Consider the following 26791-nt stretch of genomic DNA (forward strand, 5'->3'; position numbering starts at 1 on the left):
ATTTATTTTATATTTCATTAAGTCACTGTTTTAGGTCACATTCTTGTGCTACATTACATATTTTATACACTTTTTAATTTTTCATTATATTTTTACACACACAACACATTAATCCACATTTCCATGGCAACTGGACGCATGTCCACCTGTCACACTGGACACATGTGCACTCTGCCCTTGGCTGGGTGGCCCTGCTGATGTCACTCAGACCAGCGTTTCTGTTGTGAGGTGGTCTTGGTGTCATCCCACTGTGCCATGCAGCTGTGAGCACTCCGATTGCAAATGCCATGTAATTAAAATGTGTGGGATTGATCTATTAGTCCTAATAATTACTTCATGTGCCTTGCCTTTGTATACACATCTTTTTGCCCATCCTACCATTCCCTGTAGAAGTATTTGCGAAACAGGCTTTGTGGAGTGAGGTGGTGGATACACAGCACTTTTGGGTACTACGGGTCTGTAATGATTATTATGATTACTTAGAATGTTATCCTTTATTGTTAGTGTCCACATGAAGTTACCTACTTTTGAGCTTTATAAGGCTTATTCACTTTTTCAATATATTATGCAATTCATTTCTGCTATTATTTTTGTGTGCACTGGGCACTTTATGATGAATGGTCTATACCCTCTTATTATTTACAGTATATACAGTATACACTAGGAACTTTATGAATATTCACTCATATTTTCATATTATCTTTTTTTTATTATTTATGTGTGTACCTGGCAATTTATAAATATTTATTAGTACTTCTATTCAATCAATTAATTCAGGCATATTAATTTTCAAGTGCATGTTGCAGTTTATTGTTTATTTATATTTCAATATTTAGTTTACCCGATCTCACTACCAATTGTTCAATCTATGATATTCATTCATTATCATCAATGATACTTTTTGCACTCCTCCACCTCATGTTTTTTTTATTGACGTGTCCTTACATGTTTTTTAATCTATGTTCAGTTCATTGTTTCAACTAATAAACAATATATGTTTTATCTATTTTTGATGATTGTTTGGTCCTTATTGATTTTTTGTAGGTATTTTATGTTTTAGTTTAGTCAATGAGACTATTGTGAATATTTTATTACATTCTCCAATAAAACTCTCTTGTTATTGGTGGTAATAAATCCATATATAGACCTATTACAAGTGCAGTAAGTGTCTTGTTCTGAGTTTGGATCTTTGTGGGATATTCAAAACCTTTGTAATTTTACATTTTTTAGAATTTTTTTAAATTGTTCCACAGTTATTAGATGCAGTTGTTCACAGATTTATGAACCTCTGACCATCTTTGCTTCTGAGAGACTCTGCCTCTCTAACTTGCTATTTTTATATACAGATAAATGACTTAGTTGAAAATTGACCCTCCAGTAGTGATGAACGAGTGTGCTTGCCACTGCTCGGTACTAAATCGAGCATCCAGGTGTTCAGGTACACTCGTTACTCGATCGAGTATCGCGGGTACTCGAGCGCCATGCTCTAATCTCTACTCCGCATGTTTTGCGGCTGTTAGACAGCCAATAAACATGTGGGGATTGCCTGCCATACACGGTAATGACGTAGCCATGTTGGCTAATGGCATTACTGTGATTGGCCGGCCGCATCTCATCATCGGGTCTTATATAAGACCCAGTGATGCGATGCTCGGCACACTGTTCTCAGGAAGCAGTTCAGGGAAAGTTAGAGCAGTCATATAAGCAGTGCGTGTATACCGCTGCTGCACCATTAAAACAAAACTCCTTTTTAGGGCTACATACAGCCCTTTCTCTAGTAAAACCGCTGTTGCCTGCATTCAACTGGTGGAGGAGGAATAGTTTTGGATTAGAGGCATATAGACCGGAGTTTAGTGCCCACGATCAGTGTTTGTTCAGGCTTTTTACGCAGATGAATTTCCACATGAATTCCGCACCTCAGCTCACTTGCATTTTTACTTTTGTTTTTATATGCGTTTTTGCCTCGTTTTTTTGCTTGCAATTTTTTTTTCTCTTTGGTATGTTATTAGATGTTCAAGTATGTACAGTTAGGTCCATATATATTTGGACAGAGACAACATTTTTCTAATTTTGATTCTAGACATTACCACAATGAATTTTAAACAAAACAATTCAGATGCAGTTGAAGTTCAGACTTTCAGCTTTCATTTGAGGGTATCCACATTAAAATTGGATGAAGGGTTTAGGAGTTTCAGCTCCTTAACATGTGCCACCCTGTTTTTAAAGGGACCAAAAGTAATTGGACAAATTAAATAATTGTAAATAAAATGTTCATTTCTAGTACTTGGTTGCAAACCCTTTGTTGGCAATGACTGCCTGAAGTCTTGAACTCATGGACATCACCAGATGCTGTGTTTCCTCCTATTTGATGCTCTGCCAGGCCTTCACTGCGGTGGTTTTCAGTTGCTGTTTGTTTGTGGGCCTTTCTGTCTGAAGTTTAGTCTTTAACAAGTGAAATGCATGCTCAATTGGGTTGAGATCAGGTGACTGACTTGGCCATTCAAGAATATTCCACTTCTTTGCTTTAATAAACTCCTGGGTTGCTTTGGCTTTATGTTTTGGGTCATTGTCCATCTGTAGTATGAAACGATGACCAATCAGTTTGGCTGCATTTGGCTGTATCTGAGCACACAGTATGGCTCTGAATTCATCAGAATTCATTCGGCTGCTTCTGTCCTGTGTCACATCATCAATAAACATTAGTGACCCAGTGCCACTGGCAGCCATGCATGCCCAAGCCATCACACTACCTCCGCCGTGTTTTACAGATGATGTGGTATGCTTTGGATCATGAGCCTTCGCCATACTTTTCTCTTTCCATCATTCTGGTAGAGGTTGATCTTGGTTTCATCTGTCCAAAGAATGTTCTTCCAGAACTGTGCTGGCTTTTTTAGATGTTTTTCAGCAAAGTCCAGTCTAGCCTTTTTATTCTTGATGTTTATGAGTGGCTTGCACCATTCAGTGAACCCTCTGTATTTACTTTCATGCAGTCTTCTCTTTATAGTAGATTTGGATATTGATACGCCTATCTCCTGGAGAGTGTTGTTCACTTGGTTGGCTGTTGTGAAGGGGTTTCTCTTAACCATGGAGATTATTCTGCGATCATCCACCACTGTTGTCTACTGTGGGCGCCCAGGTCTTTTTGCATTGATGAGTTCACCAGTGCTTTCTTTCTTTCTCAGGATGTACCAAACTGTAGATTTTGCCACTCTCAATATTGTAGCAATTTCTCGGAATGGTTTTTTCTGTTTTTGCAGCTTAAGGATTGCTTGTTTCACCTGCATGGAGAGCTCCTTTGACTGCATGTTTACTTCACAGCAAAACCTTCCAAATGCAAGCACCACCCCTCAAATCAACTCCAGGCCTTTTATCTGCTGAATTGAGAATGACATAACGAAGGGATTGCCCACACCTGTCCATGAAATAGCCTTGGAGTCAATTGTCCAATTACTTTTGGTCCCTTTAAAAACAGGGTGGCACATGTTAAGGAGCTGAAACTCCTAAACCCTTCATCCAATTTTAATGTGGATACCCTCAAATGAAAGCTGAAAGCCTGAACTTCAACTGCATCTGAATTGTTTTGTTTAAAATTCATTGTGGTAATGTCTAGAACCAAAATTAGAAAAATGTTGTCTCTGTCTAAATATATATGGACCTAACTGTATATAGACAGATATGGGGTAGATAGATAGCTACCTAATAAATTGATGAAAAAAACTACGTGCCCCCCCCCTTCCTATTAATTTTGATAACTAGCCAAGGTAAAGCAGACAGCTGTGGGCTTATATTATCAGGTCGGGAAGGTCCCTGGTTATTGGGCCCATCCCATCCTAAAAATACAAGCCCACAGCCACCTCAGAATTGGCACATCTTATTAGATGCATCAATTCTGGTGCTTTGCCCGGCTCTTCCTGATTGCCCTGGTGCGGTGACAATTGGGGTAATGGTAGTTGGCGTTGATGACAGCTGTGAATTATCGAAAATCACAACTGCCATCAACCCCTGAGGTTAGTAATGGGAGGTGTCTATCACACCCCCCCCCATTACTAACCCGGTAATAGAAAATAAAAACACACACACAGAAAAAAACACTTTATTTGAATAAAGCCACCCCCACGCTATCCCTTGTTCACCAATTTATTGAAAAAAAAAAAAATCCCATGCAGGTCCGAAGTAATCCAACAAATCTGAAGTAGTCAAAAAAAGGATATCTGAAAGACATAAAAAGACAGAAATAAAGACAATAGACAGTCCTCGTTCACCAATTTATTACCCAAAATGTTGCCACGCAAGGCCGATATAGTCCACGTTCCTCGATTCCGTCTCTGGCATCTGTGAATAGCAGTAAAGTGACCGCTCTTCACAGGCACCAGGTAGTGACAACAACGATGATCATCATCGCTGGGTCTCCCCCCCAAAATATCTCATCAATCTGCCATTAGTGGCTGCTAAATCATGGCTTAGCTGTGATGATTTTATCCTAGTACTGCCCACTATAAATAGACACCCTCATGTTAAGACTTATCAATATTTAGTCTGTGAAGTGGTGCTATTTATGTTTACCTTATAGCCGTAATATTTATGTGTATAGTATAATTATGCTATTCACGTGCATGGTATAGTGGTACTTTATATATGTATAGTTTAGTGGAACTTTTTATGCAGTATGAACAGTCCTATGCATGTGGCAAAGTGGCACTATTTATGTGGATGGTTTAGCATTATGTGCACAGAACAGTAATATTAAATGTTTACAGCATTGCAGTACTACTTATATCTCAGATATAGCGGCATTATTCTTGTGTTATTGTCAATCCAAAATGTACTCCTGCTATGTATAAAACAAATTGAAATGGGAACCCATTTTCTTAGTTTATTATAACTTTGCCATTTCTAATAAAATGTATTAAAAAAAAAATTGGAATGCGGGCACCATACTGGATCATTGTTCCAAGTAAAGGGAAACCTTCAAAAGTTACTACAAAACAAACTGCGCCAGACTGGTTCTCACAGCTTAGTGCTTATGTTTAAGAAGTTATATAGCACATCTATTGTCTCTCCGGGAATTCACCTGGAATCAAGACGGTGAACATTCCTAGAAACGTAGTAATTAATTGAACACATATAAAATAAGTCTTGATACACTTCCTGAAAGTTAATAAATAAGCATGAATGTATAAGATGAGACTTGGGATAACCATGTTTGCTTTCAACATGCTGTTTTTTGCAATTTTTTCTGGAAACTTATGGATACTACTTTTTGGGTGTGATAACTATGAACATGCTGTAGCACGACTCCCTGGTGACTATATCATAGGAGGCACCTTTACAATTCATAAAACAGTTCCCAACCCATTAACACGTAAATATGCAGAAGACTTTAGATGCTCCGAGTAAGTTTTTACTTCATTATAATTTTGTGGTTGACTATTTCTGACTGTTCCATCAATGTCACTCCTGCTTGTTTTCTAGTGTATAGCTCTGTAATTTTCTGATAAACTTTGTGTTTCAACTTTCCTTTCAAAATTTTGAAAGATTTATCCTTGTTTTAAAATGAAAATATTTTTTACGTTCATAGGCTGAAAAATTGTTTCATGTTAATGCTGCTTATGTTTAATGCTTTTACAACTGAAGGCTTCTTATAAGGAAACTGTGGTTGTCAGCTTGAAGCCTAGAAAACGACAGTACTGTAGTTAGTGCTGATCCTGAGTTTATCTTTTTTACCTTAACTGATTACACTATGTAACATGATTTCTGTTCCCAGGGAATAAATGTCATTTCTTAATTGGCTATATCCTAAAAAATGGAAAAAATGTATTAGCCTGCAAAAACTTTGATTTTGCTATCTGGACAGCGAAAAGTTGAATTTGGAATACTTTCTTTAAGGAAAATTAATAATGTTTGGGTTTAAGTTCATAATAAAAAAAATACAATATGTTTCAAACCAATAGTGTATTTTAATCAAAATGCTACAAATTAATGAAAAGGAACCTAGAACTGTTTACTTTTGCAAGATTTACGAAAGTATATGAGATCACTTTCATGCATTAAACCCCAAATGTTGTTCGCCATCATGTTTTCATTGTAGTTTCCCTGGTAACAATGTTCAAAATGTAGGATATCTTGATGAAAGCGTTCTCCTTGCTCCTCTGAATAGGCACCCATGTTCTGTTGGAATCAATCAAGATGGGCATCAAGAATAAGTACTTTAGTACTTTTAGCGACATCTAGGTGCCCATTTTGCTATAGCTTTCCACCAGAGTCTCAACCAATACAACATAGTTTTCAGCGTTATGATTTCTAAGGAAGCCCGTGTTTACTTTAAAAAAACTGATCTATGCTTCTTTCTCCTTTTTTGAGGGGTTTGGGAAGCTCTCGACACTATAACTTTCTTGATTTGAGGGCCAACGAAAACGCCAGCTTTAACTTTTGCTTCTGAAAGCTTTAGGAAAAGATCTTGTAGATACTTGAATGATTCCTTGTACAAAGTTGAGACAATTTGTTTCATGAGGCCTAAGTTTGATGCAAAGGTGGTATTCGTACCTTTTGAGAATCTACAGGTGGCTCCTATTTAATGTTATGTTATTCCCCACAAAAAAATCTGTATATTCAGGCCACTATTGTCAATGATAGTGTGCTTTAATGTCCTTGCTATCCCAAAGACAAAGAAAGCATAGAAACTTAGTATACCCTCCTTGAAGACCCATCAAGAGTGCAACCATTTTGAAATCTCCAATTACTTCCCAACCATATTCCTCATATTCCAATGCATTTAGAAATCTCTTCACATTTTAATAGTCTTCTCTAAGCTTTACTGAATGGGCAAAGGGAATAGAAGGATACTTGTTACCAATATGGAGTAATACTGCTTTAAGACTCTTTGATGAACTGTCAATGTAGAAGCACTAGAGTTCATCTTCACGGATAAAAAAGATGGAAAAAGTGTGATGTTGCTTCCTCTGTTCCGACACTTGCACAGTTTCATCTAACAAGTTCTAGTACTTGAGTCTGGATGTTAAGAGCTCAGGATTAGACTTTGTAAGACCAAGGTCACTGATCAAATCATTAAGGCAATTTTGGTTGAGATGGTACTGTTATCTTTCATTGGTTTTGTCTGCATCACTGTAAGTCTGATCTTCAAAATCTGCCACAATCTCTGAGCTACTACTTTCATCTCTCTGTGGAGGAGTAGGAACAGGAAGTGCAAGGCCATGTTGCACAGGAGCCATGGATGATATGTTTGGATAAATGACTGCAGGTGCATTCTTGCCAGCATGTCGTGTAGAAGGGTCCACCATGCAGAAGTAGCAGTTCATGGAATGATCAGTGGATTCTCGCTATATTCTTGGAACACCAAACTTCATAGCCCTCTTTTCCCCTCTGTAACATCCTTCCAGAGTTTTCTTACACATCTCGCAAGTGAAATGTGGAACCCAGGATTTGTCCTGGTCTCCAACAGGTATCCCAAAGTATTCCTTGTACATCTTAACTGATGATGAAATTGAGAACTTTTTTCCTCTCATTTTAATAAATCCTCCACAGATATAACAAACGGCATCTGCTGGATGCTTCCAACCTCTTTGAGCCATATGTGAGTTGAATCAATAGTGAGACAGTTGTGGGAAAACTAAACTAAACGATGATGAACTTATGTGTTTCTATAGCTTTGAACAATGGAAAGCTCGGAGTCCTGAAGTACTGCACACCTTGCACACTTTGGTTACTATTAAAAGAGAAAACAAATCTTATCAGACTAAAGAAACAGTCAGTAATGTGCAGTTCACATGAACAATGAAACGTGAATAAATTGGGTTTTCTATTGGACTATGCAAGTATCATAATATCATTGTTACAGCCACAAAAGTGAAGTTTCTGGGGTAGATCAACTTTTCCAAAATACCTAATGCACAATTTAACAGAAAATAACACTTGAACACGTGAATGTTGCTGCCACCAATGATAATAATCAGAATGTAATAGGAGGAATCCAACTCAACAGTATAAAATCTTCAGCTTTATTTGTATTTGATTAAAATATCTTCACATGCATCATTGTTCCATAGATAAGAAAATCAGCACACTTCTGGTGACATCATGAGTAAGGGAGCTGTGTGCACCAGAAACACGTTGATGTTCTTATCTATGGATTAATGATGCATCTGAAGATGTTTTAATCAAATACAAATAAAGCTGAAGATTTTATACTGTCGAACTGGATTGCTTTTACAAAATCGTGTTCGCCTGTTTGCATTTATTTTCCTGGGAAATTTGATTTGCAAAGAAGTTATTCTCTGCAAATTTAATGTCTCTTATTTATGCTTTGGGGTCTTTCCAGACCTTAGAGCATAATAAACATAAGATGTAAGAGAAAAAGAAAAATCCTTATACTCACCCCCTTGCTCACCTCTCCGACCCTTCTGCAGCTCACCGCCACCTGCTGATCGCCGGTACTTGCGCTGAATTCCCCAGGCCTCTAACGCTAGTCCTGGACTTTCGTCTGATGAGGCCCAGGAGGGTGCTGTGCAAGTGAGCAAAAAGTCCCGATGTAACAGTATAGCAAATTATAAAAAAAATCTGCATTTTGGTGAATGTGGATCTTTGTAAAATTCAACTAGGATTCAGTCCCTCTCAAATATAATTGCTCAGCTATAGTAACCTCATATTTGCAACTCTCTCTATTCATTTGTATCAGAGTTCATAAAATTGGCCAAGACACTCCACGTTTCTATTCCTGGACGCTCCCAATAGGGCTCCTTTATGTACATGGATGCCAGTACACGTGCTATGCCAGCCGTTTTAATCCCTTAACGACCGCCAATACGCCTTTTAGTGGTGGCAGATAAGGGTGCTTGTTCCTCAGCGCCACTTTTTAACAGTGATGAGAAATAACGGTATAGGGACCCCCATCAATGGAAAATCTCAGAGGTTCAATGAATAATGGCGATCAAGTAAAAAAAAAAAGTGTGCCACTTTTGCAATCATTTCTCTCTCTTCTTGTGTTAGGGGTGTGTTAGGGTTGTGTTAGAGAAGGGTTGTGTTAGGGTTGGGGTTAGGGTTGGCGTTGGGGTTAGGATTGCTTTAAGAGTTAGGATTGTGTTAGGGTTAGGTTTGTGTTAGGGTTAGGGTTGTGTTAGGGTTATTCTTGGTGTTGGAATTAGGGTTGGGCTTTGAGTTGGGGTTAGGATTGTTTTTTTTCAAAAGTTAAAAAAAATGATGACGATATGGTAACTAGTGTTGAGTGGAAGTGCGTGCTACTCAAGTTGGATCAAGTACTCGGGTATGCATAGAGTATCACAGGTGCTCGAGTGAGATACTTGAGTCTCTTCCCCACATTTTTCGCATTTTGCTGTTAGACACCTGAAAAAAATCATGCAAGGATTGCTTATCATACTCGGGCAATCCCTACATGTTTTTTTGGCTATCTAAGAGCCATGAAACATGGAGGGCAGAAATGCAAGCATGTCACTCAAGCACCCGTGAAAATCAGTGCATACCTGTTCACCTGATGCAACCTTGAGCAGCGAGCACTTGTCCTCAACACTAATAACGACGTATTCAATATGATGACCTAACATATTGAATATTATTGTAGTACCATTGGATTCAAAATCCTCATTATACATCTGGATAAATTCCTTGAGGGGTGTGGTTTCTAAAATGGGTTCAGTTGTGGGGAGTTTCTGCTGTTTAGGCAACTTAGGGGCCCCGCAAATGGGACATGGTGCCCGTTGTCTCTTTCAGCCAAATTTGTGTTGTAAAATTCAAATATTGCTCCATTCGCTCCAAGCCCTGCCGTTTGTCCAAACAGAACTTTTTGACTACATGGGCGGTATTGCTGCACTCATAAGAAAATGGATATCAAACTGTGGGTTCCACAGTGGTGTAGTTTCCAAAATGGTGTCACTTGTGGGGGGTTTCCACTGTTTAGGCACATCAGGGGCTCTCCAAACGCAACATGGCTCTTGATTCCAACCAATTTTGCGTTCAAACAGTCAAACTGTGCTCCTTCACTTTCGAGTCCTGCCATGCACTCAAACAGTGGTTTTCCCCCACATATAGGGTATCAACATACTCAGGAGAAGTTGAACAACACATCTTGGGGTCCATTTTCTCCTGTTACTCAAGACTCATTTTGCAGGAGAGGTGTACTAGGATATGCATGCATAGTGTGACAAAGTCACTGGCAAAGTACTGGAGGAGAGACATGTAGCACTGAGATTAATAGATGCAGTAATTATACATAGGAAAAAGGTTACAGCACACGAGTGGGTTAATCAGCCATGTTTAGTGCTAGGATGATTGAACACCTGTAGTGAGGGAGGAAGTCAGAGGATAAAATTCACAGACTTTCAGAGCATTTGGTGTGAGGAGGGCCTGGAGGTGAAAGCACTGAGCTGTTTTGGCATATGAAGGAAAGGCAAACCTGGGATTGTTTGTTCCTGCAGCAGGCCTTACCCGTAGCAACAAGGACTGTGCCATACGTTATGGTTATGTTTTGTTTTTCCTGTTAGGCCAAGAAGGCCTTGTTTGTTTTTGCTAAACATTGCTGTAGTTTGTGCAGTGCTCTTAATAAACTCAGCAGAAGGTTTAAAGAGACAGTGTTCCTTTGCACCTCTATGTACAACCAAGTTAGCAGATCTACCACAATAGATATACACTCATAATGCTCTGGCCCCTTGCTGTAAAGGCCATTTTTTAATTTTTCTTCCTTCTCAATCAAAAAGGAAAAATTAAGATTTCTTTTTTTACTTCTCTCACTTCTCATGGTTGTAATTTTTGGACATATACTGTTACATAGTATATCTGATAGTCCAGTCTATTCAGTAGGACTATCAGCTGTGTATCCACCTGACTTCTGCACAACACAACTGATGGTCCCAACCCAATTTATAAGGCAAGAAATCCCACTTATTAAACCTGACAGGGCACACCTGTGAAGTGAAAACCATTTCCGGTGACTACATCTTGAAGCTCATCAAGAGAATGCCAAGAGTGTGCAAAGCAGTCATCAAAGCAAAAGGTGGCTACTTTGAAGAACCTAGAATTTAAGACATATTTTCAGTTGTTTCACACTTTTTTGTTAAGTATATAATTCCACATGTGTTAATTCATAGTTTTGATGCCTTCAGTGTGAATGTACAATTTTCATAGTCATGAAAATACAGAAAAATCTTTAAATGAGAAGGTGTGTCCAAACTTTTGGTCTGTACTGTATGTGCCCCAGCCCCTCCAGTGATGTAAATGTCCCTAACATCTCATGTGATGTATTTGCCTGAACCCCTCCTGTGATATATATGTTCCCTGCCCCTACTGTGATGTATGTGCCCCCAGCCCCTTCTGTGATGTATATGCCACCAGCCCCTCTTCTGATCTATATGCCTCCAGAGTCTCCGGTGATATATATATGCCCGCCCCTCCTGTGATGTATATACCTCCACCTCTCCTGTGATGTAGGTGTCCCAGCCCCTCCTGTGGTGTAGGTGCCCCAACCCCTCCTGTGATGTATATACCCTACCCCCTCCTGTGATGCATATGCCCCAGCCCCTCATGTTTTGTATATGCCCCAAGCCCCTCCTATGATGTATATGACCCCAGTCCCTTCTGTGATGTATGTGCACCCAGCCCCTCCTGTGATGTATATGCCCCCAGCCCCTCCTGTGATTAGTATGCCTCCAGAGTCTCCTGTTATGTATTTACCTCCACCCCTCCTGTGATGTATATACTCAGCCACTAGAGTGATATTTATAGCCCAGCACCTCCTGTGATGTATAAGCCCCAGCCCTACTGTGACGTATATGCTCCAGAGTCTCCTGTGATGTATATGTCCCCGCAATCTCATGATGTATGTGTGGCGCCCCTGAGAGTTCAGTCGCCACAGAGGTACTGCACCTCACCCAGAGGTGTGGTGTCTCCTTCTCTCAGGTAAGGAGGGAGTGCTGCCCGGAACCCCAACACCCATATTCAACACTACACTGCTCCAGGCCGGCAGGAAGGGCAAGATGCAATGTGTTTTCCTACTGAGCCCTGTTCCTGGCTGGAGTGGGGGTAACCCAAAGGTAGGGGGAACCAGTAGTGGGTGTGGGTGGAGGAAGCAGTTTAGGGGAGCACCATAGAAAGAGGTATATAAAGGGAAGCCATCTTAGGGTGGCAAGTCAGTCAGTGAGAGGAGAGAGTGAAAACAGTCTGGGAGCAGAGTCTCCTTAGGAGCTCTGCCCCACGAGTGGGGCCTAGTGCTAGAGGCCCAGGAGGGGAGCAGAGGAGTAAGGCTCCGTTCTATTGAAGGGATCCCAGGGGGTACGGCGAGTGCAGGTGTGGTGCCCCTGAGGGTTCGGTCGCCACAAGGGAAGATACTGCAGCCTGTCAGCAGGTGTAGTGTCTCCTCACCCAGGTAAGGAAGGTGCACTGGTCAGGACCCTGAATCTACATTCAACATTACACACTCCTGACCTATGGGAGGCAAGTATGCACCATAGTGCTGCCTCAGCAGGATCACAAGTGAGGGGACCCAAAAGTAGGGGGAACCATGTAGTGGGTGACGGATAGAGCTCAGTTTTAGTTACACACATAATTTGCTATATAATAGCCAGCCATCTTGAGCACAAGATTCTTGGTTCCATTCTTGATTCTTAGTTCCTATTCATGGAGTGTGATCTTCACAGCTGGCAGCGGCCTTGTGTAGGAGCCTGCAGTGTGCTGAAGATGCACGGTCCTCGTAATCTGACCTTGACACGAGGAGCGGGTTTGAGTTAACAGTGTCTCTACCCCGGTCAAGTTCCCTTGCTTAAGAAGGTCGGGAGCTATAGTCACAGCTCCACAAGCAAAAGGATCCCAGGGAGCACGGACGGAGCGGCGTACGCCACCTGTACTCTCCATTCTGGCCTGGCCAGAGGGACTCGTGCTGCAAGAGGGGTACCGGCCCTCGATATCTGACTTTGCCACTTCACGTCTCTGTCAGAGAAGCCCAGGTAGGCTACAGTGGATCCCGTCGGGTGACGGGCGGAACGGAATTGCCGCCTTACCCTATATCTGTGCATAGTCCAAAGGGAGACTCAGCCTTTGCACGTACACGGACAGGAGAGGTCGAAAGGGACAGTTTAGGAACACTCAGAGGGTCCTGATCGTAGTGTCTGAATATCCTGGGTGCGCTGAGCCCTCGTCTCTGGTGGCCGCAGAACGCCGTGAGGAGCAGGGAGAAGCCTTGCCGCTGCTTACCAAAACCGTGAGTAAAGATGTGGAAGACTATCCCTAAGGCCTCCGGACTCTTATTATCACACCGCACAGCACCAGAACTTCCTCACTACTACTACCTCCTCCATCCGTACCTCTGCCTTGAGGCCCAGCTCCGCCTGTGGGGAGTTATAACATCTCAAGTTGTCATAACATCCAGCCTCAGAGGACTGCTAGCAGCGCTGGTGGCGCATCACCAGACACCACAGGTGGCGTAGTCGATAAATACCACTCAACCCGGATAAGCCCATTACTTTTAATGTGACGGCCCTGGGCACGGAACGGGTCCAGGACACGACTGCCTCCCCAACATCTGACCCGGCTCCGAGTACCCCATTTCCCAGGGAGGGCTGTGAGCATCACACACGATGGCACCCGTACGTCCCGAATCTGTCAGAAGACAGAGGGATCAGGCCGCAAGAAGGGGACCGGCCCCTGGACCAGCCGTGTTACTTCAGGTCTCGGCTGGAAAAACCAGAGGCTTCTGGCTTTTATAGTTCAGCTGTCAAAGCTTCATTCTAGTCACCGTGAGGGTCAAGCAGGTCCGGGAACTCCAGTTTGACAGGAGGGACTTCAGAGCACCCGAGCGGGACTGTGAGTGGGGAAGTGCAGGGCAGGAGGAGAAGACCCAGCGTGAAGTCGGTCTAGAGAGGAACATAAGAAAACGGGGTTCAGTCAGGTGCTCCTAAACTACCTGAGGAAGAGCTGAACCTCCGGTCTGGTGAACGCAGAGCGACGTGGGAGTCTGGAACCCGCGCAGTGTATCAGTGGACTGTACATGAGAACTGTGAGTAAAGACTCGGATGACTGCACCGCACTGCCTCCGTCCATCTTTCCCCCTGCACTACAATGCCCAGCACAGCCAACAATATCTACACTGCCCTGGAGCTAGCTCTTCCTGTGGAGAGCCACACCATCCCTGCTGCAGAAACATCAGCTTCAGAGGACCGCTCCGCAGCGGCGGCTCCCTTTAGCCGCATTCCACAGGTGGCATCACGAACTTTATAAATCCCCTATAAATAGAAAAAAACCTTTTTATTGACCGCCCTGGGTCACGGACCGGGCCAGCCACCGTGATAACCCCCACCAGCATCCATAGGCCTGGCTGCCGAGTAATCCCACGGCCCAGAAGGCGCGTCATATGTGCCCCAGCCCCTCCTGTGATGTATATGTTCCCAATGTCTCATGTGATGTATTTGACCGAGCTACTCCTGTGATGTACAGTATATGTTCCCAGTCCCTACTGTGATGCATATGCCCCCAGCCCCTCCTGTGATGTATATGCCACCAGCCCCTCCAGTGATCTATATGCCTCCAAAGTCTCCTGTGATATATATATGCTTGCCCCTCCTGTAATGTATATACATCCACCTCTTCTGTGATATAGGTGCCCCAGCCTCTCCTGTGATGTAGGTGCCCGAATTCCTGTGTCCAACTTCTCATGTGATGTATTTTCCCCAGCACCTCCTGTGATGTATATGTTCCCAGCCCACCCTGTGATCTATATGCCTCCAGAGTCTCCTGTGATGTATATATGCCCGCCTCTCCTGTGATGTATATACATCCACCTCTCCTATGATGTAGGTGCTGCAGCCCTACCTGTGATATATATATGCCCTAGCCCCTCTTGTGATGTACATGCTCCCAGCCCCTGCTGTGATGTATGTGCCCCCAGCCCCTGCTGTGATGTATGTGCCCCCAGCCCCTCCTGTGATGTATATTCCCCCAGCCCCTCCTGTGATCTATATGTGTCACCCCAGGCCTGGATGCCACAAATATTAAAGGCTGTGTCTGAGAGCAGGAGGGAGGTTCCCTGGTCAGGGACCATTAGCATGCAGCACCTCCTGTCCCAGGCCAGAAGGGGGAGCAGGCTGCCCCTATAAAAGCTGGAACTGGGGCAGGGTTAGAGAGACCAGAACCCACTTCTGAAGTGTCCAGAAGGGTTCTCAGAGAAGAGGGACAGGTCAGCAGCAGCTGAGGAGTCCATGAGGCAGAGGAGAGACTGCGAGCCAGGGACAGAGGCGACGAGAGCCGGTCCTGGCTGAGAGAATCACCACCGGACATTGGGGTCCGAGGCTGTCAGGGTTGCAAGCCCAGCAGCAGAGAACCAACCCGCGAGGGATTTCAGGTCCCTTGGCCTAAGAAGCCTGGAGGCTCCGCCACACAGAGGGACCAGTACAGCAAGGAGAAGCAAAAGGTACTCAAGGCCCGAGCCGCAAGCCATACAGGCAAAGTACACGGCCAGCTCAGGGATGTGGGCTATTACACCACGAAAATGGGGATAGTCAGCAAGAGCATAGAGAGAACGGTAGGCCTACACACTCACCCTGACCAGTGGGGCTCGCCCGAATGCTCTCAGATACCCAGGCCCATTCCTAACCGGTACTCCTGTTGGGTCAGTAATAACATCTGCAATAAAGACACTGGACTGTTTGAAGCAGACTCTGAACTCTTACTATTGCGGCCTGCACTATCACCCCCAGCATTCACCTACACTGCCCTGAGGCTACACTCTTCCCGTGTGGAGTTGTCCTACCCCTGTGCTGCACACCAACACCAGCCTCAGCGGTCTGCCTCGCAGCGGCCGTTACCTCTGACCGCAATCCACAGGTGGCGTAGTCGGACATTCAAAACACTGATAAATAGACTGCCACAATTTGGTCTGACCACCCTGAGCCACGGGATCGGGTTGCCACTACTATCCCCAGCATCGCACAACAGCCCGGTTCCGGGTGCACCACGGCCCAGGGGGCGAGTCATATATGCCTGCAGAGTCTCCTGTGATGTACTGTATATATGCCCGCCCCTCTTGTGATGTATTTACCTCCACCTCTCCTGTGATGTAGGTGCTCCAGCCCCTCCTGTGATGTAGGTGTCCCAGCCCCTTCTGTGATGTATATGTTCCCAACCCCTCCTGTAAATGTATATGCTTCAGTTTCCTGCTATGTATATGACCCCAGCATCTCATGATGATGTATATGTCCCCAGCCCCATTGTATCCAGTTTGTGACCTGCCAGATCACTCCAGTGTTTGCTGAAGCGAGCTGGAGGTCACTTTTTAATGGAAGTCTATAAAAGTCTCAGTCAGGCTCTCATAGACTTGCATTAAGAGCTTGTGACTGTTCCTTTTGACTTCCAGTCAGTGAGAAGCTGTGGTCAGAAGATGGCAGCACGGGACTGGAACGGCACCGATAATAGATGAAGATGGCAGCTGGTAAGTATAAGACTAAGGTCAGAAGAGTTGAAGTGCCACTCCAGTGCTGCTAAAAAAAAGTTTCAAGTCTCAGCCTCATTGGGTCTTAGAGATATATTTAATAACATATGTATTTTATTATGACAGATCCACTCTAATGTATAACTGATAAAAGGGTTAATTAAAAAAAATATATAATAACCCTGGTAGACACATTTTAAATTATATCTCTGTTGAATTTTTAATACTAATATTATTTAGACATAAATTATATTAGTCCTATAATAAGTATACGATCATTAAAAAGCCTTTTTTCTCTCCCATATCTCTGTTCAATGGGGAAAGAAAGAAAAATATTGAACAACCTTTTCTAGCTAAGAAATGACAACCCCATGTTATTAGAGCACCATCTAGTGGATTTAAAGAAAAAGCTATACAATAAAATCATAAAAGTAGGTCCTTACAAGTGGTTAACAAATTTAGTACATAAGTTTGGCTCATAACAGCATTACACAGGCATCAGAAATTAACTATTTATGATATAGATCTCATTTCATGCTCAGCAACTTTCATAGCCCATGTATAAATTAATACATACAATGTACAATAGTGCTCTATTCTTCACTAGTAGGACAATATCTAGTAGACATTTATGTTACACAACGTTGGTAGGCCATGAATATTCCAAATAAGAACACTCCTTTTAAGGGACTGTAAAGGTCGCACCCGTCCACAGATTATGTGTACTATTGCAGCTTAAATCCATTACAGAAAGCTACGTTGATAAAAAATCACAACCTCTGGTCACTAAATGAACACAGTCATGTTTTCTGATTCGGGACTTAGCCTTTAAAGGGTTATGCCAATCAATTAAAATTATCACCTCTCCACAGGAGAGGTGATAGGTTGCAGATTGGTGGCAGTCCCATTCCTGGATCCTCATGATCTTGAGAATAGACTCTTAAATGCCCTAGCAGTTAGACCCCCATTGATTGAAAATTATCACCTACCAGACCTGGGCAGAGTGCAGCCTACTGGCCACATCCGGCCCTCTGGCTGTTTCAGTCCAGCCTGCGGACCGATATAGCCAAGGGGCTGAAAATAGTGGCACATGCACTGTGCCCTCACCCGCCTGCCTGCTGTCACCGCTGTCTGCATCCTCGGGATGCAGATAGTGGTGAATGCATTGGTGGAGGAGCCGACCACTTCTTCCACCAATCAGAATGTGAAACAGCTGACATTGCATCAGCTGTGCACTGCGGAGAGGCAGTGCACTGGAGACAGGAGCAGAGTGCTGAGGAAACTGTAACAAGGTGAGTACGTGGTTTTTTTTATGTGTATTTGATGTTTGGCTGCACATGAGAAGGCTTTGGGACTCTCATGCTGGACATGGGGAGGCTATGGGGGTCTCATGCTGGACATGGGGAGCCTATGTGGGGCTCATGCTGTATATGGGAGGCTATGTGGGGCTCATACAGTATATATAGAGCCTATGTGAGGCTCATGCAGTATATAGAGAGGCTATGTGGGGTTCATGCTGTATATAGGGAGGCTTTGTGGGGCTCATTCTGTATATAGGGAGGCTATGTGGGGCTCATGCTGTATATAGGGAGGCTATGTGGGGATCATGCAGTATATAGAGAGGCTTTGTGAGGCTTATGCAGTATATAGAGAGGCTATGTGGGGTTCATGCTGTATATAGGGAGGCTTTGTGGGGCTCATGCTGTATATAGGGAGGCTATGTGGGGCTCATGCTGTATATAGGGAGGCTTTGTTGGGCACATGCTGTATATAGGGAGGCTATGTGGGGCTCATGCTGTGTGTAGAGAGGCTATGTGTGGCTCATTTTGTATATAGGGAGGCTATGTGGGGCTCATGCTGTATATAAGGGGGCTATGAGGGGCTCATGCTGTATATAAGGGGCTGTGTGGGAGCTCATACGATATACAGAAGGGGTTGTGTGCAGGCTCAAATGGTATATATGGCGATATCAGCATACTTAATTCTGCTCAATATGAAGTGATACAATTAATCTAAAATAATTATAATTAACATGTTAATATTAATATTGAGCAGAATTAATTTCAGCCTATTGGTTCGGCTCTACACAACAGTCACGGTCTCTCATGTGGCCCCTCGGGAAAATTAATTGCCCACCTCTGACCTATACTTTGTACAGGTGATAAGATAAGATGTTTGGAAGAACCCTTAAAGAGGACCTGTCATTTTCTGTGTTGTGCTACGTAGATCCATTGCAGAGATATTCACATTTATTGCTTTTGGAGAGATTTCACATAGTGCCCTTCAGAAAAAAAAACAAATATGAATATCTCTGCAAAGGAGCAGCACAGTGGTGCAAAAATGGAAAATACTGGCAGAATTGAGGCAGATTAGGGATTTTTACAAGGTATTTAAAGTGAACCTGTCATGTCCCCAAATGGTATTAACTTGCAGATATGAGATTAATCTGCAAATTAATAGCGTTTTAAAGCTGTGCAGCCCTGCACAAAAAGCCTGGCTGCCAGTAGGAACTTTATTCTACCTGGTAGCCTCCATCTTTCAGTCAAAGTGGCGCGATTTTAGTCACTGCCCAGTACAAAGTGAGAGACGGCTGTAAGCATATCCTGACACTGACTGACAGCTGACTCAGCAGAGCATTAGTGCCCTGAGCAGTGATTGAAGCTGCACCTCAATGATTGAAAGCCAGTGGCTGCGGGGAGCAATAAAGTTAATTTCCTTTCTGTAGCCGGGCTTATACTGTTTTAGCCACACAGCTTTAGAATGCTATTAACCTGCATATTAAACCCATATCTGCAAATTAATAGTGTTTTTTGACATGACAGGTTTCCTTTAACTCAATTATTTGGAGCAAGTGACAGGCCAACTTTAATGATGCTGTAGTTTTGAATTGCACCATTTATTTTACCACACATTGTTTTTGAAAATAGGGGAAAAATCCCAAATGCAGTGAAACTGCAAAAAAATGTGGTCAGTGATTTTTTGGGTTTTATTTTTTACAGTATTCATTGTATAATAAAACTGCCTAAAAAAGACCAGGCTATCTTGCCCAAAATAAAGGTGTTACCTCACAAATTCTTGTATGGATGAATGGGCAAAAATCCCACAGACACACTCCAAAATATGTATTTGTCACATTTTTGTAAAAGTATTCAGCTGGATAATGAACTTACTGTCACTCTGCTGCACCAAAAAAAATATTGAAGGCTTTATTGAAAGTAGCTTAACTTTGCAATTAGGATGCAAATGAACAATTAGAAAAAACATTTGTGCAAAGTGTACGCAACCTTCAAGCTTTGTAATAATAGTCATTAAAGATTATCCCTATAACTACCAGATCTCCCTGAGCTTAACTTTATCAAACCACAAGATTTTAAGGTGCATAAATGCACAAATACAGATGTTAAAATGTTGGTACTGGTTTCCATTAGTATTAGTGGAAACATAAGATGCATTCGCCCACCCTGCTACAACATGTTTAAAGCGCACCTGTCAGCAGGATTGTGCTCAGTTAACTACATACACTGTCAGGTAGGTGACATTACACTGATTAATATGATACCTTGGTTGATGAAATCCATCCTGTGGTTCTTGTGTAATCTTTACTTTCACTTTGGAGATAATGATATGCTCGTGCTTCGGGGTGGCCTGTGGGGGGGCTCTCTATCTGATGCTCTGCTTACATATTCATCTGTATGCTCTTATGACAGCTCACTGTGCCTTCACTGACCTGCCTCATATTTTACATAATGCATCTAGTAGTGCAGGGCTAGTTAATATAGGAGGCAGGTCAGTGAAGGCACAGTGAGCTGTTATAAGACCATACAGATGAATATGTAAGCAGAGCACCAGATAGAGCACCCTCCACAGGCCGCCCCGAAGCACGAGCATATCATTATATCCAAACTGAAAGTAAAGATTACACAAGAACCACAGGACGGATTTCATCAACCAAGGTATCATTTTAATACGTGTAATGTCGCCCACCTGACACTGCCTGTAGTTTACTGAGCACAATCCTGCTGACAGGTGCGCTTTAATGATAGATTAATAAATTAGGCTATATATATTGGGAAAAATAATGTTTCTATTTTGTTTTTATTTGTATTTTATTATGTAGGTTACAGCTACCAAGTGTTATACATGCCCTTTCTATGATCTATGCAATTTAAACTATTAATAACTCCACCCTTCTGCCAGGAATTACATTGGGATATGAAATTTACGATACGTGTTCAGATGGACTAAAAGCCACTCAAGCAGCACTAAAAATTATTTCTAACGCTATTGCTATGAATACCTCTGCAGACTGTAACCGCACGGAATTAATACCCTATATCAAGGCTGTGGTTGGAGACAATTATTCTGAACTTTCCATAATAATTTCTAGAATCCTGAGCCTGCACCTTATACCCCAGGTAAATGTTTAATTTTTGTTTTATCTGATTAGTGATTTTATGATTCAATGAACAGTGGTCTTGTAGTATTATGATGGTGTAAAAATGAACTATCTGGTCTAGGGGCAGAGTTTGATGAATAAATTAGTAACAATTATTTATATACTTTAATTATCATAGTGATGATTTAGCTCTTTGTAAGTTATCATTCTAACTTGGCTGATTTGCTTAAGGGCTGGCCTCACTTTATCTCTATAAATTAATTGATGTCATACAGTTTTCTTTCTAGAGTCTGCAGTTTCCGGTGACTTTTATAATTCAAATAGACTTTGCTTTCATTTTTCCGAGTTGTAAATTGTGATACTTAAGGCTATAGAAATGCTTTAATGTCATTTTCACAAACCTACGATCCGCTCTAAAAAAACTGCTAAAATCCTATTTAAAGCAATCTGGACTGCCAGTTTACTGAGGGATCAAATACAGTTGCCTAGTTGCCTATTTGTAAGATGTGGGTGGATAGGCGACAATGAAACTGAGGCTGAATTATATTTCAACAATGCTTTACTCAGCTGAGATCAGGAAAATTGCAGTTAACAGGCAATAAGGAAAATAACAAATGTAAGGTTGAAGTCTCTTAAGCTGGATGGGATCTGAATAGGGGCAACAGGCTACAATAGCAATAAGCAAAAATATCTCCAACAGTTGCTGTAATTCCTCTTGATCCTCTCTTTCTCCCTCTCTGTTCTCCAGGACACACGCTTTTGACCTGTGCACATTACAAAAGCTTTCCATTTACTTCCAGTTATTTGGGTATTTTGCTTGTCTTTGGTTTTTCTCTGTCTAGTGGCCTTATGTGAACATGCATTTACATTTTGCATGCACATCAATTTACGTTTCAGTTCAGACTCCCAGTTTTTTTCTTTGTAGTTTAGTGTGCTTCATTGCATATAAGGGTGTGGCCACCCTTTGTCTGAGCTGAAAGGTTCATTCTGCCTCTCAGGTCCATGCTTCTACTAGGGGTTCAGTCTCTCTGCCCTTATCCATATGTATGTCACTTGACAAATGGTAAGGTTTTAATATTAGAGTTAGGACTGTCCCATAAGGGTTGCCGTGACGTGGCGGGATGATTTTTACATTATTTTGATCAAAATTATGTTAGGTAAATACCCTTTACTATTTATCATTATTTTTATGCACTTGCGATTTATCCATTTACTTCCAGTTATTTGGGTATTTTGATTGTCTTTTGTTTTTCTCTGTCTAGTGGCCTTTTGTGAACATGCATTTACATTTTGCATGCACATCAATTTACGTTTCAGTTCAGACTCCCAGGTTTTTACCTTACAAAAGCTTCCCTGACTCAAACCAAAAGGAAAGTTCCTGCCTTCTTTACTGGTTACTACAGGAAGGTTTTAGCTCTATCTACTGGTCACTGCAGATACATCTTTCTTGCATGTTCCCCATTTATCTCTAGATCAGGGGTCCTCAACCTGTAGCTCTATAGCCACATGTGGCTCACGGGCACATGATGTGTGGCTCCCGGCTGTCTGCCAGCTTGGTGCAGTAGCACCATGTGTAGCAATCAGCTATTAAAAGTAGAGATGAGCGAACATGTTTGGAAACCGTTTGCCAAACTCAAATTCAGCACAAACATTGCACATTCGGATTCGTGCTCGGATTCCTGAGCATTTTTACTCAAAATCGGTAAAAGTCGTCTGAGCACGAACCCGAACATCAGTAGTTTCCCACGCTGTCATCTCTATAAGATGCCCCCATTACTAACCCCATAGTAAAATTTGTGAAATAAAGACACAAATAGTCAATCTATCTATATATCTTTGAGCTGCAGTAAGAGAGGTCACTGGAGTTCAATCAGCTCCACACTGTCTGCTCTTGTGAACTATGACCGTCACACCGCCCCTTATAAACTAAAACACCACAATATCCTTCTTTATAACTTATATCCACCACACGTTCCTCATTTATGAACTATGATCCCCACTTCATGCTGCTCCTCTTCACACTATCCTCCTCACACTACCCCACTCCATACTGAGCCCTCTCATCACACTGTCACCTCCACCTCCTTGCTGCCCTTCTCTATACTGAGCCCTCCAAGTTTTCCATCTCCATACTGAAACTTTTACGCTGTCCCTCTCCAACTATGGTCCCCACCTCATGCTGCTCTTCTTCATACTGTCCTCCACACAATGCCCCACTTCATACTGAGCCCTCTCTTCACGTTGTCACCTTCACCTCCTTGCTGCCATTCTCTATACTGAGCCCTCCATGTTTCCCATCTCCATACTGAAGCTTCCATGTTGTCCCTCTCCATACTGACACCCCTACACACTGAATCTCCCATGCTGGTTCTTCTCCATACTGAGCCCCCATGCTGCCCCTTCTTTCAAACAAAATATCCCTTTTTGGACAATATCAATTTCTTATATATATTGTGGAGGGTATGGTTCCTACATCAATACAGTAACTATATAGAGCACAATGGATAGGCAGGATATGTTTGGATGTTTATTGGCCCCGGTAGTGGCAACATCAGCAATTGGAAATAATAGAATATGATGGACTGGAAATGTCTGGCAGTGTAGAATTGACACTGGGATCCACTGCAGATGGATCAATGACATCTACCGTAGATGAATGAAAATCCTTACTGATTAATGCCTGAATCATTTTCTCCAATGTGAGGTTTTCCACACAATCTAGTTTGCTTGGGTGCAACAAAGCCACCTGCGATGCTGAATACCATCTTTTATAGTACAGTAAAGGCTGGAAAATACAGTATGTTCATGGCAAAATGGCCCAGTTTTTGACACTGTTCAAATACAGTTGAGAACAATGAATTTAATATGATTTTTCCACAGTGCTTGTTTTGTTTTATTACTTTGTGATTTTTAGGCATTAAATGTGGGCTATTAAGTGCTTATTGTAAAATATAAAATGGTTAAAATATTTTGTCAATGTTTAATAAAACACAATTTAGTGAATTGACGGGATCTAATATGTATTTTTTATTCTTATTTATAGATAAGCCCTGCATCATCAGCTGTTACTCTTCTAGATCAACTGAGGTTTCCATCATTTTTGCGCACTGTTCCAAATGATAAGTATCAGACTGAAGCTATGGTTACTCTCATCAAAAAATATGGATGGAACTGGGTAGGAGTTATTGCTACAGATGATGAGTATGGGAATTCTGCATCATTGAGTTTATCCTTTCTTTTTAAACAAAAAGGAATATGCACCGCCTTTTCAAAAAGAATTCCAGACAATATAGATCATACTCATTTTAATCATACATTGAATGAAACAGTGAATGAACTAATCAAGAACACTACAAATGTTGTGATTGTCTTTTTAAGAACTTCTGTTCTGAGCCAATTATTCAAAAAAGTAATTGCACTGAACATATCCAAAACCTGGATAGCAAGTGACATTTGGGTAAATTCAAAAGGCATTTCCAGTATTCCAAATATCCACAAAATTGGAACTATTATCGGTCTGGCCTTTAAAGCTGGCACAGTTCCAGGTTTCTCACAATATCTGAAGAACCTTAAAGCTCCAGAAAACGGTGCAACAAATGAGTTTCTTCAAGAGTATAAAGAATTAAGATTTGGTTGTACAAAAGAAGACAGAGAATACTTGAAGTGTATGAATTCATCTTCTGCAAGCTGTGTTCGCGGTCACTCAATGACGCTGAAGTCTCCGCTGGCTTGCCATGCTAATGTGACGAATGTATACATGGAAAGTGATGACTTATTGGCACAAACTGTAGAGCGGAGTACATCGTACAGTACATCTTTGGCAGTTACTGCCATAGCCCAAGCTATTCGAAATATTGTGTGCAACCATGATACATGCGACAAGCACAACACATTTACTCCTAAAATGGTAAGTCAAGCTCTCCAGTTGTGGGAAGTCAAAATCATGTTATTTGCTTGAATGGTAATACTTATAATGGTACTGTAGCTTATAATAGTTAATACTCGTCTCATCTTTATATAAAGTTGATCCGAAGTCGAAAGTTTGATAGCTATTACCCTCAAAATCTTACATCATTGGGCTAACAACAATTTGTGCATCTGCTGGCTGGGTGACTATGTGCATACTTAGCAATTCACATTATGCAAAGCTCATTGGAATAACTAATTATCAGGATTATATTTACTAGATGTGTCATTAATTTATTTGTAGAACAAACATATGTTAAGCAAAATTTACTCTATATTAAAGGGAATCTTTTAACAAGGTTTTTGCAACCTAACCTGAGAGCAGCTTGATGTAGGAGCAGAGACCCTGATTCCAATAATGTGTCATTTACTGGGCTGCTTGCTGTACTTTTAATAAAATCACTGTTTGATCAACAGGAGCTTATCACTATAGTACTAGTAAACCTGCTGCCATGTAACCCAACCGCATCCTCACCACTGATTGTCAGCTTTATGTGTATACTGTGCATAGGCAGAAAGCTGCCAATCAGTGATGTGGGCAGGGTTATACAGAGCTCAGCATTCAGAGAACTGGTAGATTTGCAGCAGATAAAACAGAGATTTTATCAAAAAATACAACATGCAGTCCAGTAAGGGATTCATTGCTGGGACCAGGGTCTCTGCCCCTATATCATGCTGTTCTCAGAGAGGGTAGAAAAAATCTGGTGACTAATTCTCTTTAAAATGTGCATTTCAGCATGGAATTGATGACATCCTCTGTATATGGCCTAACAAAGGCATTAGTTTGATGATAATCACTTTCCCACCAAATCAAGAGTGAATATTACTTTGCATATCTAGATTCTTCAGTCTCCTTCAGCATTGATGACATTGCCCCATGTTTTCTATCTTTGTTCCACTTTGCATACTTTGCACAATCAGGGGTACCAGCAGCTGAACCAGGGCCCGCACCATACAGCTCCTCTCACAGAGTTATACCTGTAATTACAGTATCTCTCTAATAGTGCTTTCACATTGCGTTCTGTGTCCCCGTCGAAGCATACGTCCAAAATCCCCCACAAAAAGGGGGCTGGACGTATGTGCTGATGGCGCCATAGACAGTAATGATGCTGAAAGAGTGAACGTGGGCTCTGATGTACGCCGATGGGGACACAGAACGTAATGTGAAAGCACCAATCCGTCATGTGTCCTAACAACGTGTTCTGTAAACCAACATTTACCCCAGTGATCTCTGCACTGCAGACCTTTGTTTCTTTTACTTTCTTCACAGCATTCAACTATTTATGAATGCAGTTGTATGTGTTCTGTGTAGATTACTTTGTTTTAATGCTGAGAAGTCACAATAATACAGTACAGACCAAAAGTTTGGACACACCTTCTCATTTAAAGATTTTTCTGTATTCTCATGACTTTGAAAATTGTACATTCACACTGAAGGCATCAAAACTATGAATTAACACATGTGGAATTATATACTTAACAAAAAAGTGTGAAACAACTGAAAAATATGTCATATATTCTAGGTTCTTCAAAGTAGCCACCTTTTGCTTTCATGACTGCTTTGCACACTCTTGGCATTCTCTTGATGAGCTTCAAGAGGTAGTCACCGGAAATGGTTTTCACTTCACAGGTGTGCCCTGTCAGGTTTAATAAGTGGGATTTCTTGCCTTATAAATGGGGTTGGGACCATCAGTTGTGTTGTGCAGAAGTCAGGTGGATACACAGCTGATAGTCCTACTGAATAGACTGTTAGAATTTGTATTATGGCAAGAAAATAGCAGTTAAGTAAAGAAAAACGAGTGGCCATCATTACTTTAAGAAATGAAGGTCAGTCAAATTGGGAAAACTTTGAAAGTGTCCCCAAGTGCAGTTGCAAAAACCATCAAGCGCTACAAAGAAACTGGCTCACATGAGGACCGCCCCAGGAAAGGAAGACCAAGAGTCACCTCTGCTTCTGAGGATAAGTTTATCCGAGTCACCAGCCTCAG

At 41.9% G+C, this 26791-nt stretch overlaps 1 protein-coding gene across 2 annotated transcripts in view; it reads left to right on the forward strand.

Moving 5' to 3' along the window:
- Nucleotides 1–5164: 5164 nt before the first annotated feature.
- LOC141258196 (G-protein coupled receptor family C group 6 member A-like) overlaps nt 5165–26791 on the forward strand; it is a 103029-nt gene continuing 81402 nt past the window's right edge. Inside the window, exons 1-3 of one of the 2 annotated variants that reach the window (XM_073673193.1) lie at nt 5165–5393; nt 20559–20856; nt 23881–24744. In XM_073673193.1, coding sequence (XP_073529294.1) covers nt 20731–20856; nt 23881–24744 — 990 coding nt within the window. In that variant the 5' untranslated portion in view covers nt 5165–5393; nt 20559–20730. Of the gene's footprint in view, nt 5394–20171; nt 20395–20558; nt 20857–23880; nt 24745–26791 lie in introns of those variants that run through there. The other variant, XM_073673192.1, reaches the window with a different exon arrangement.

The sequence above is a fragment of the Phyllobates terribilis genome, unplaced genomic scaffold (assembly GCF_046119375.1).
Source record: "Phyllobates terribilis strain yellow unplaced genomic scaffold, ASM4611937v1 Scaffold_3__8_contigs__length_932513732, whole genome shotgun sequence".
In the NCBI taxonomy this organism is placed as follows: domain Eukaryota; kingdom Metazoa; phylum Chordata; class Amphibia; order Anura; family Dendrobatidae; genus Phyllobates; species Phyllobates terribilis.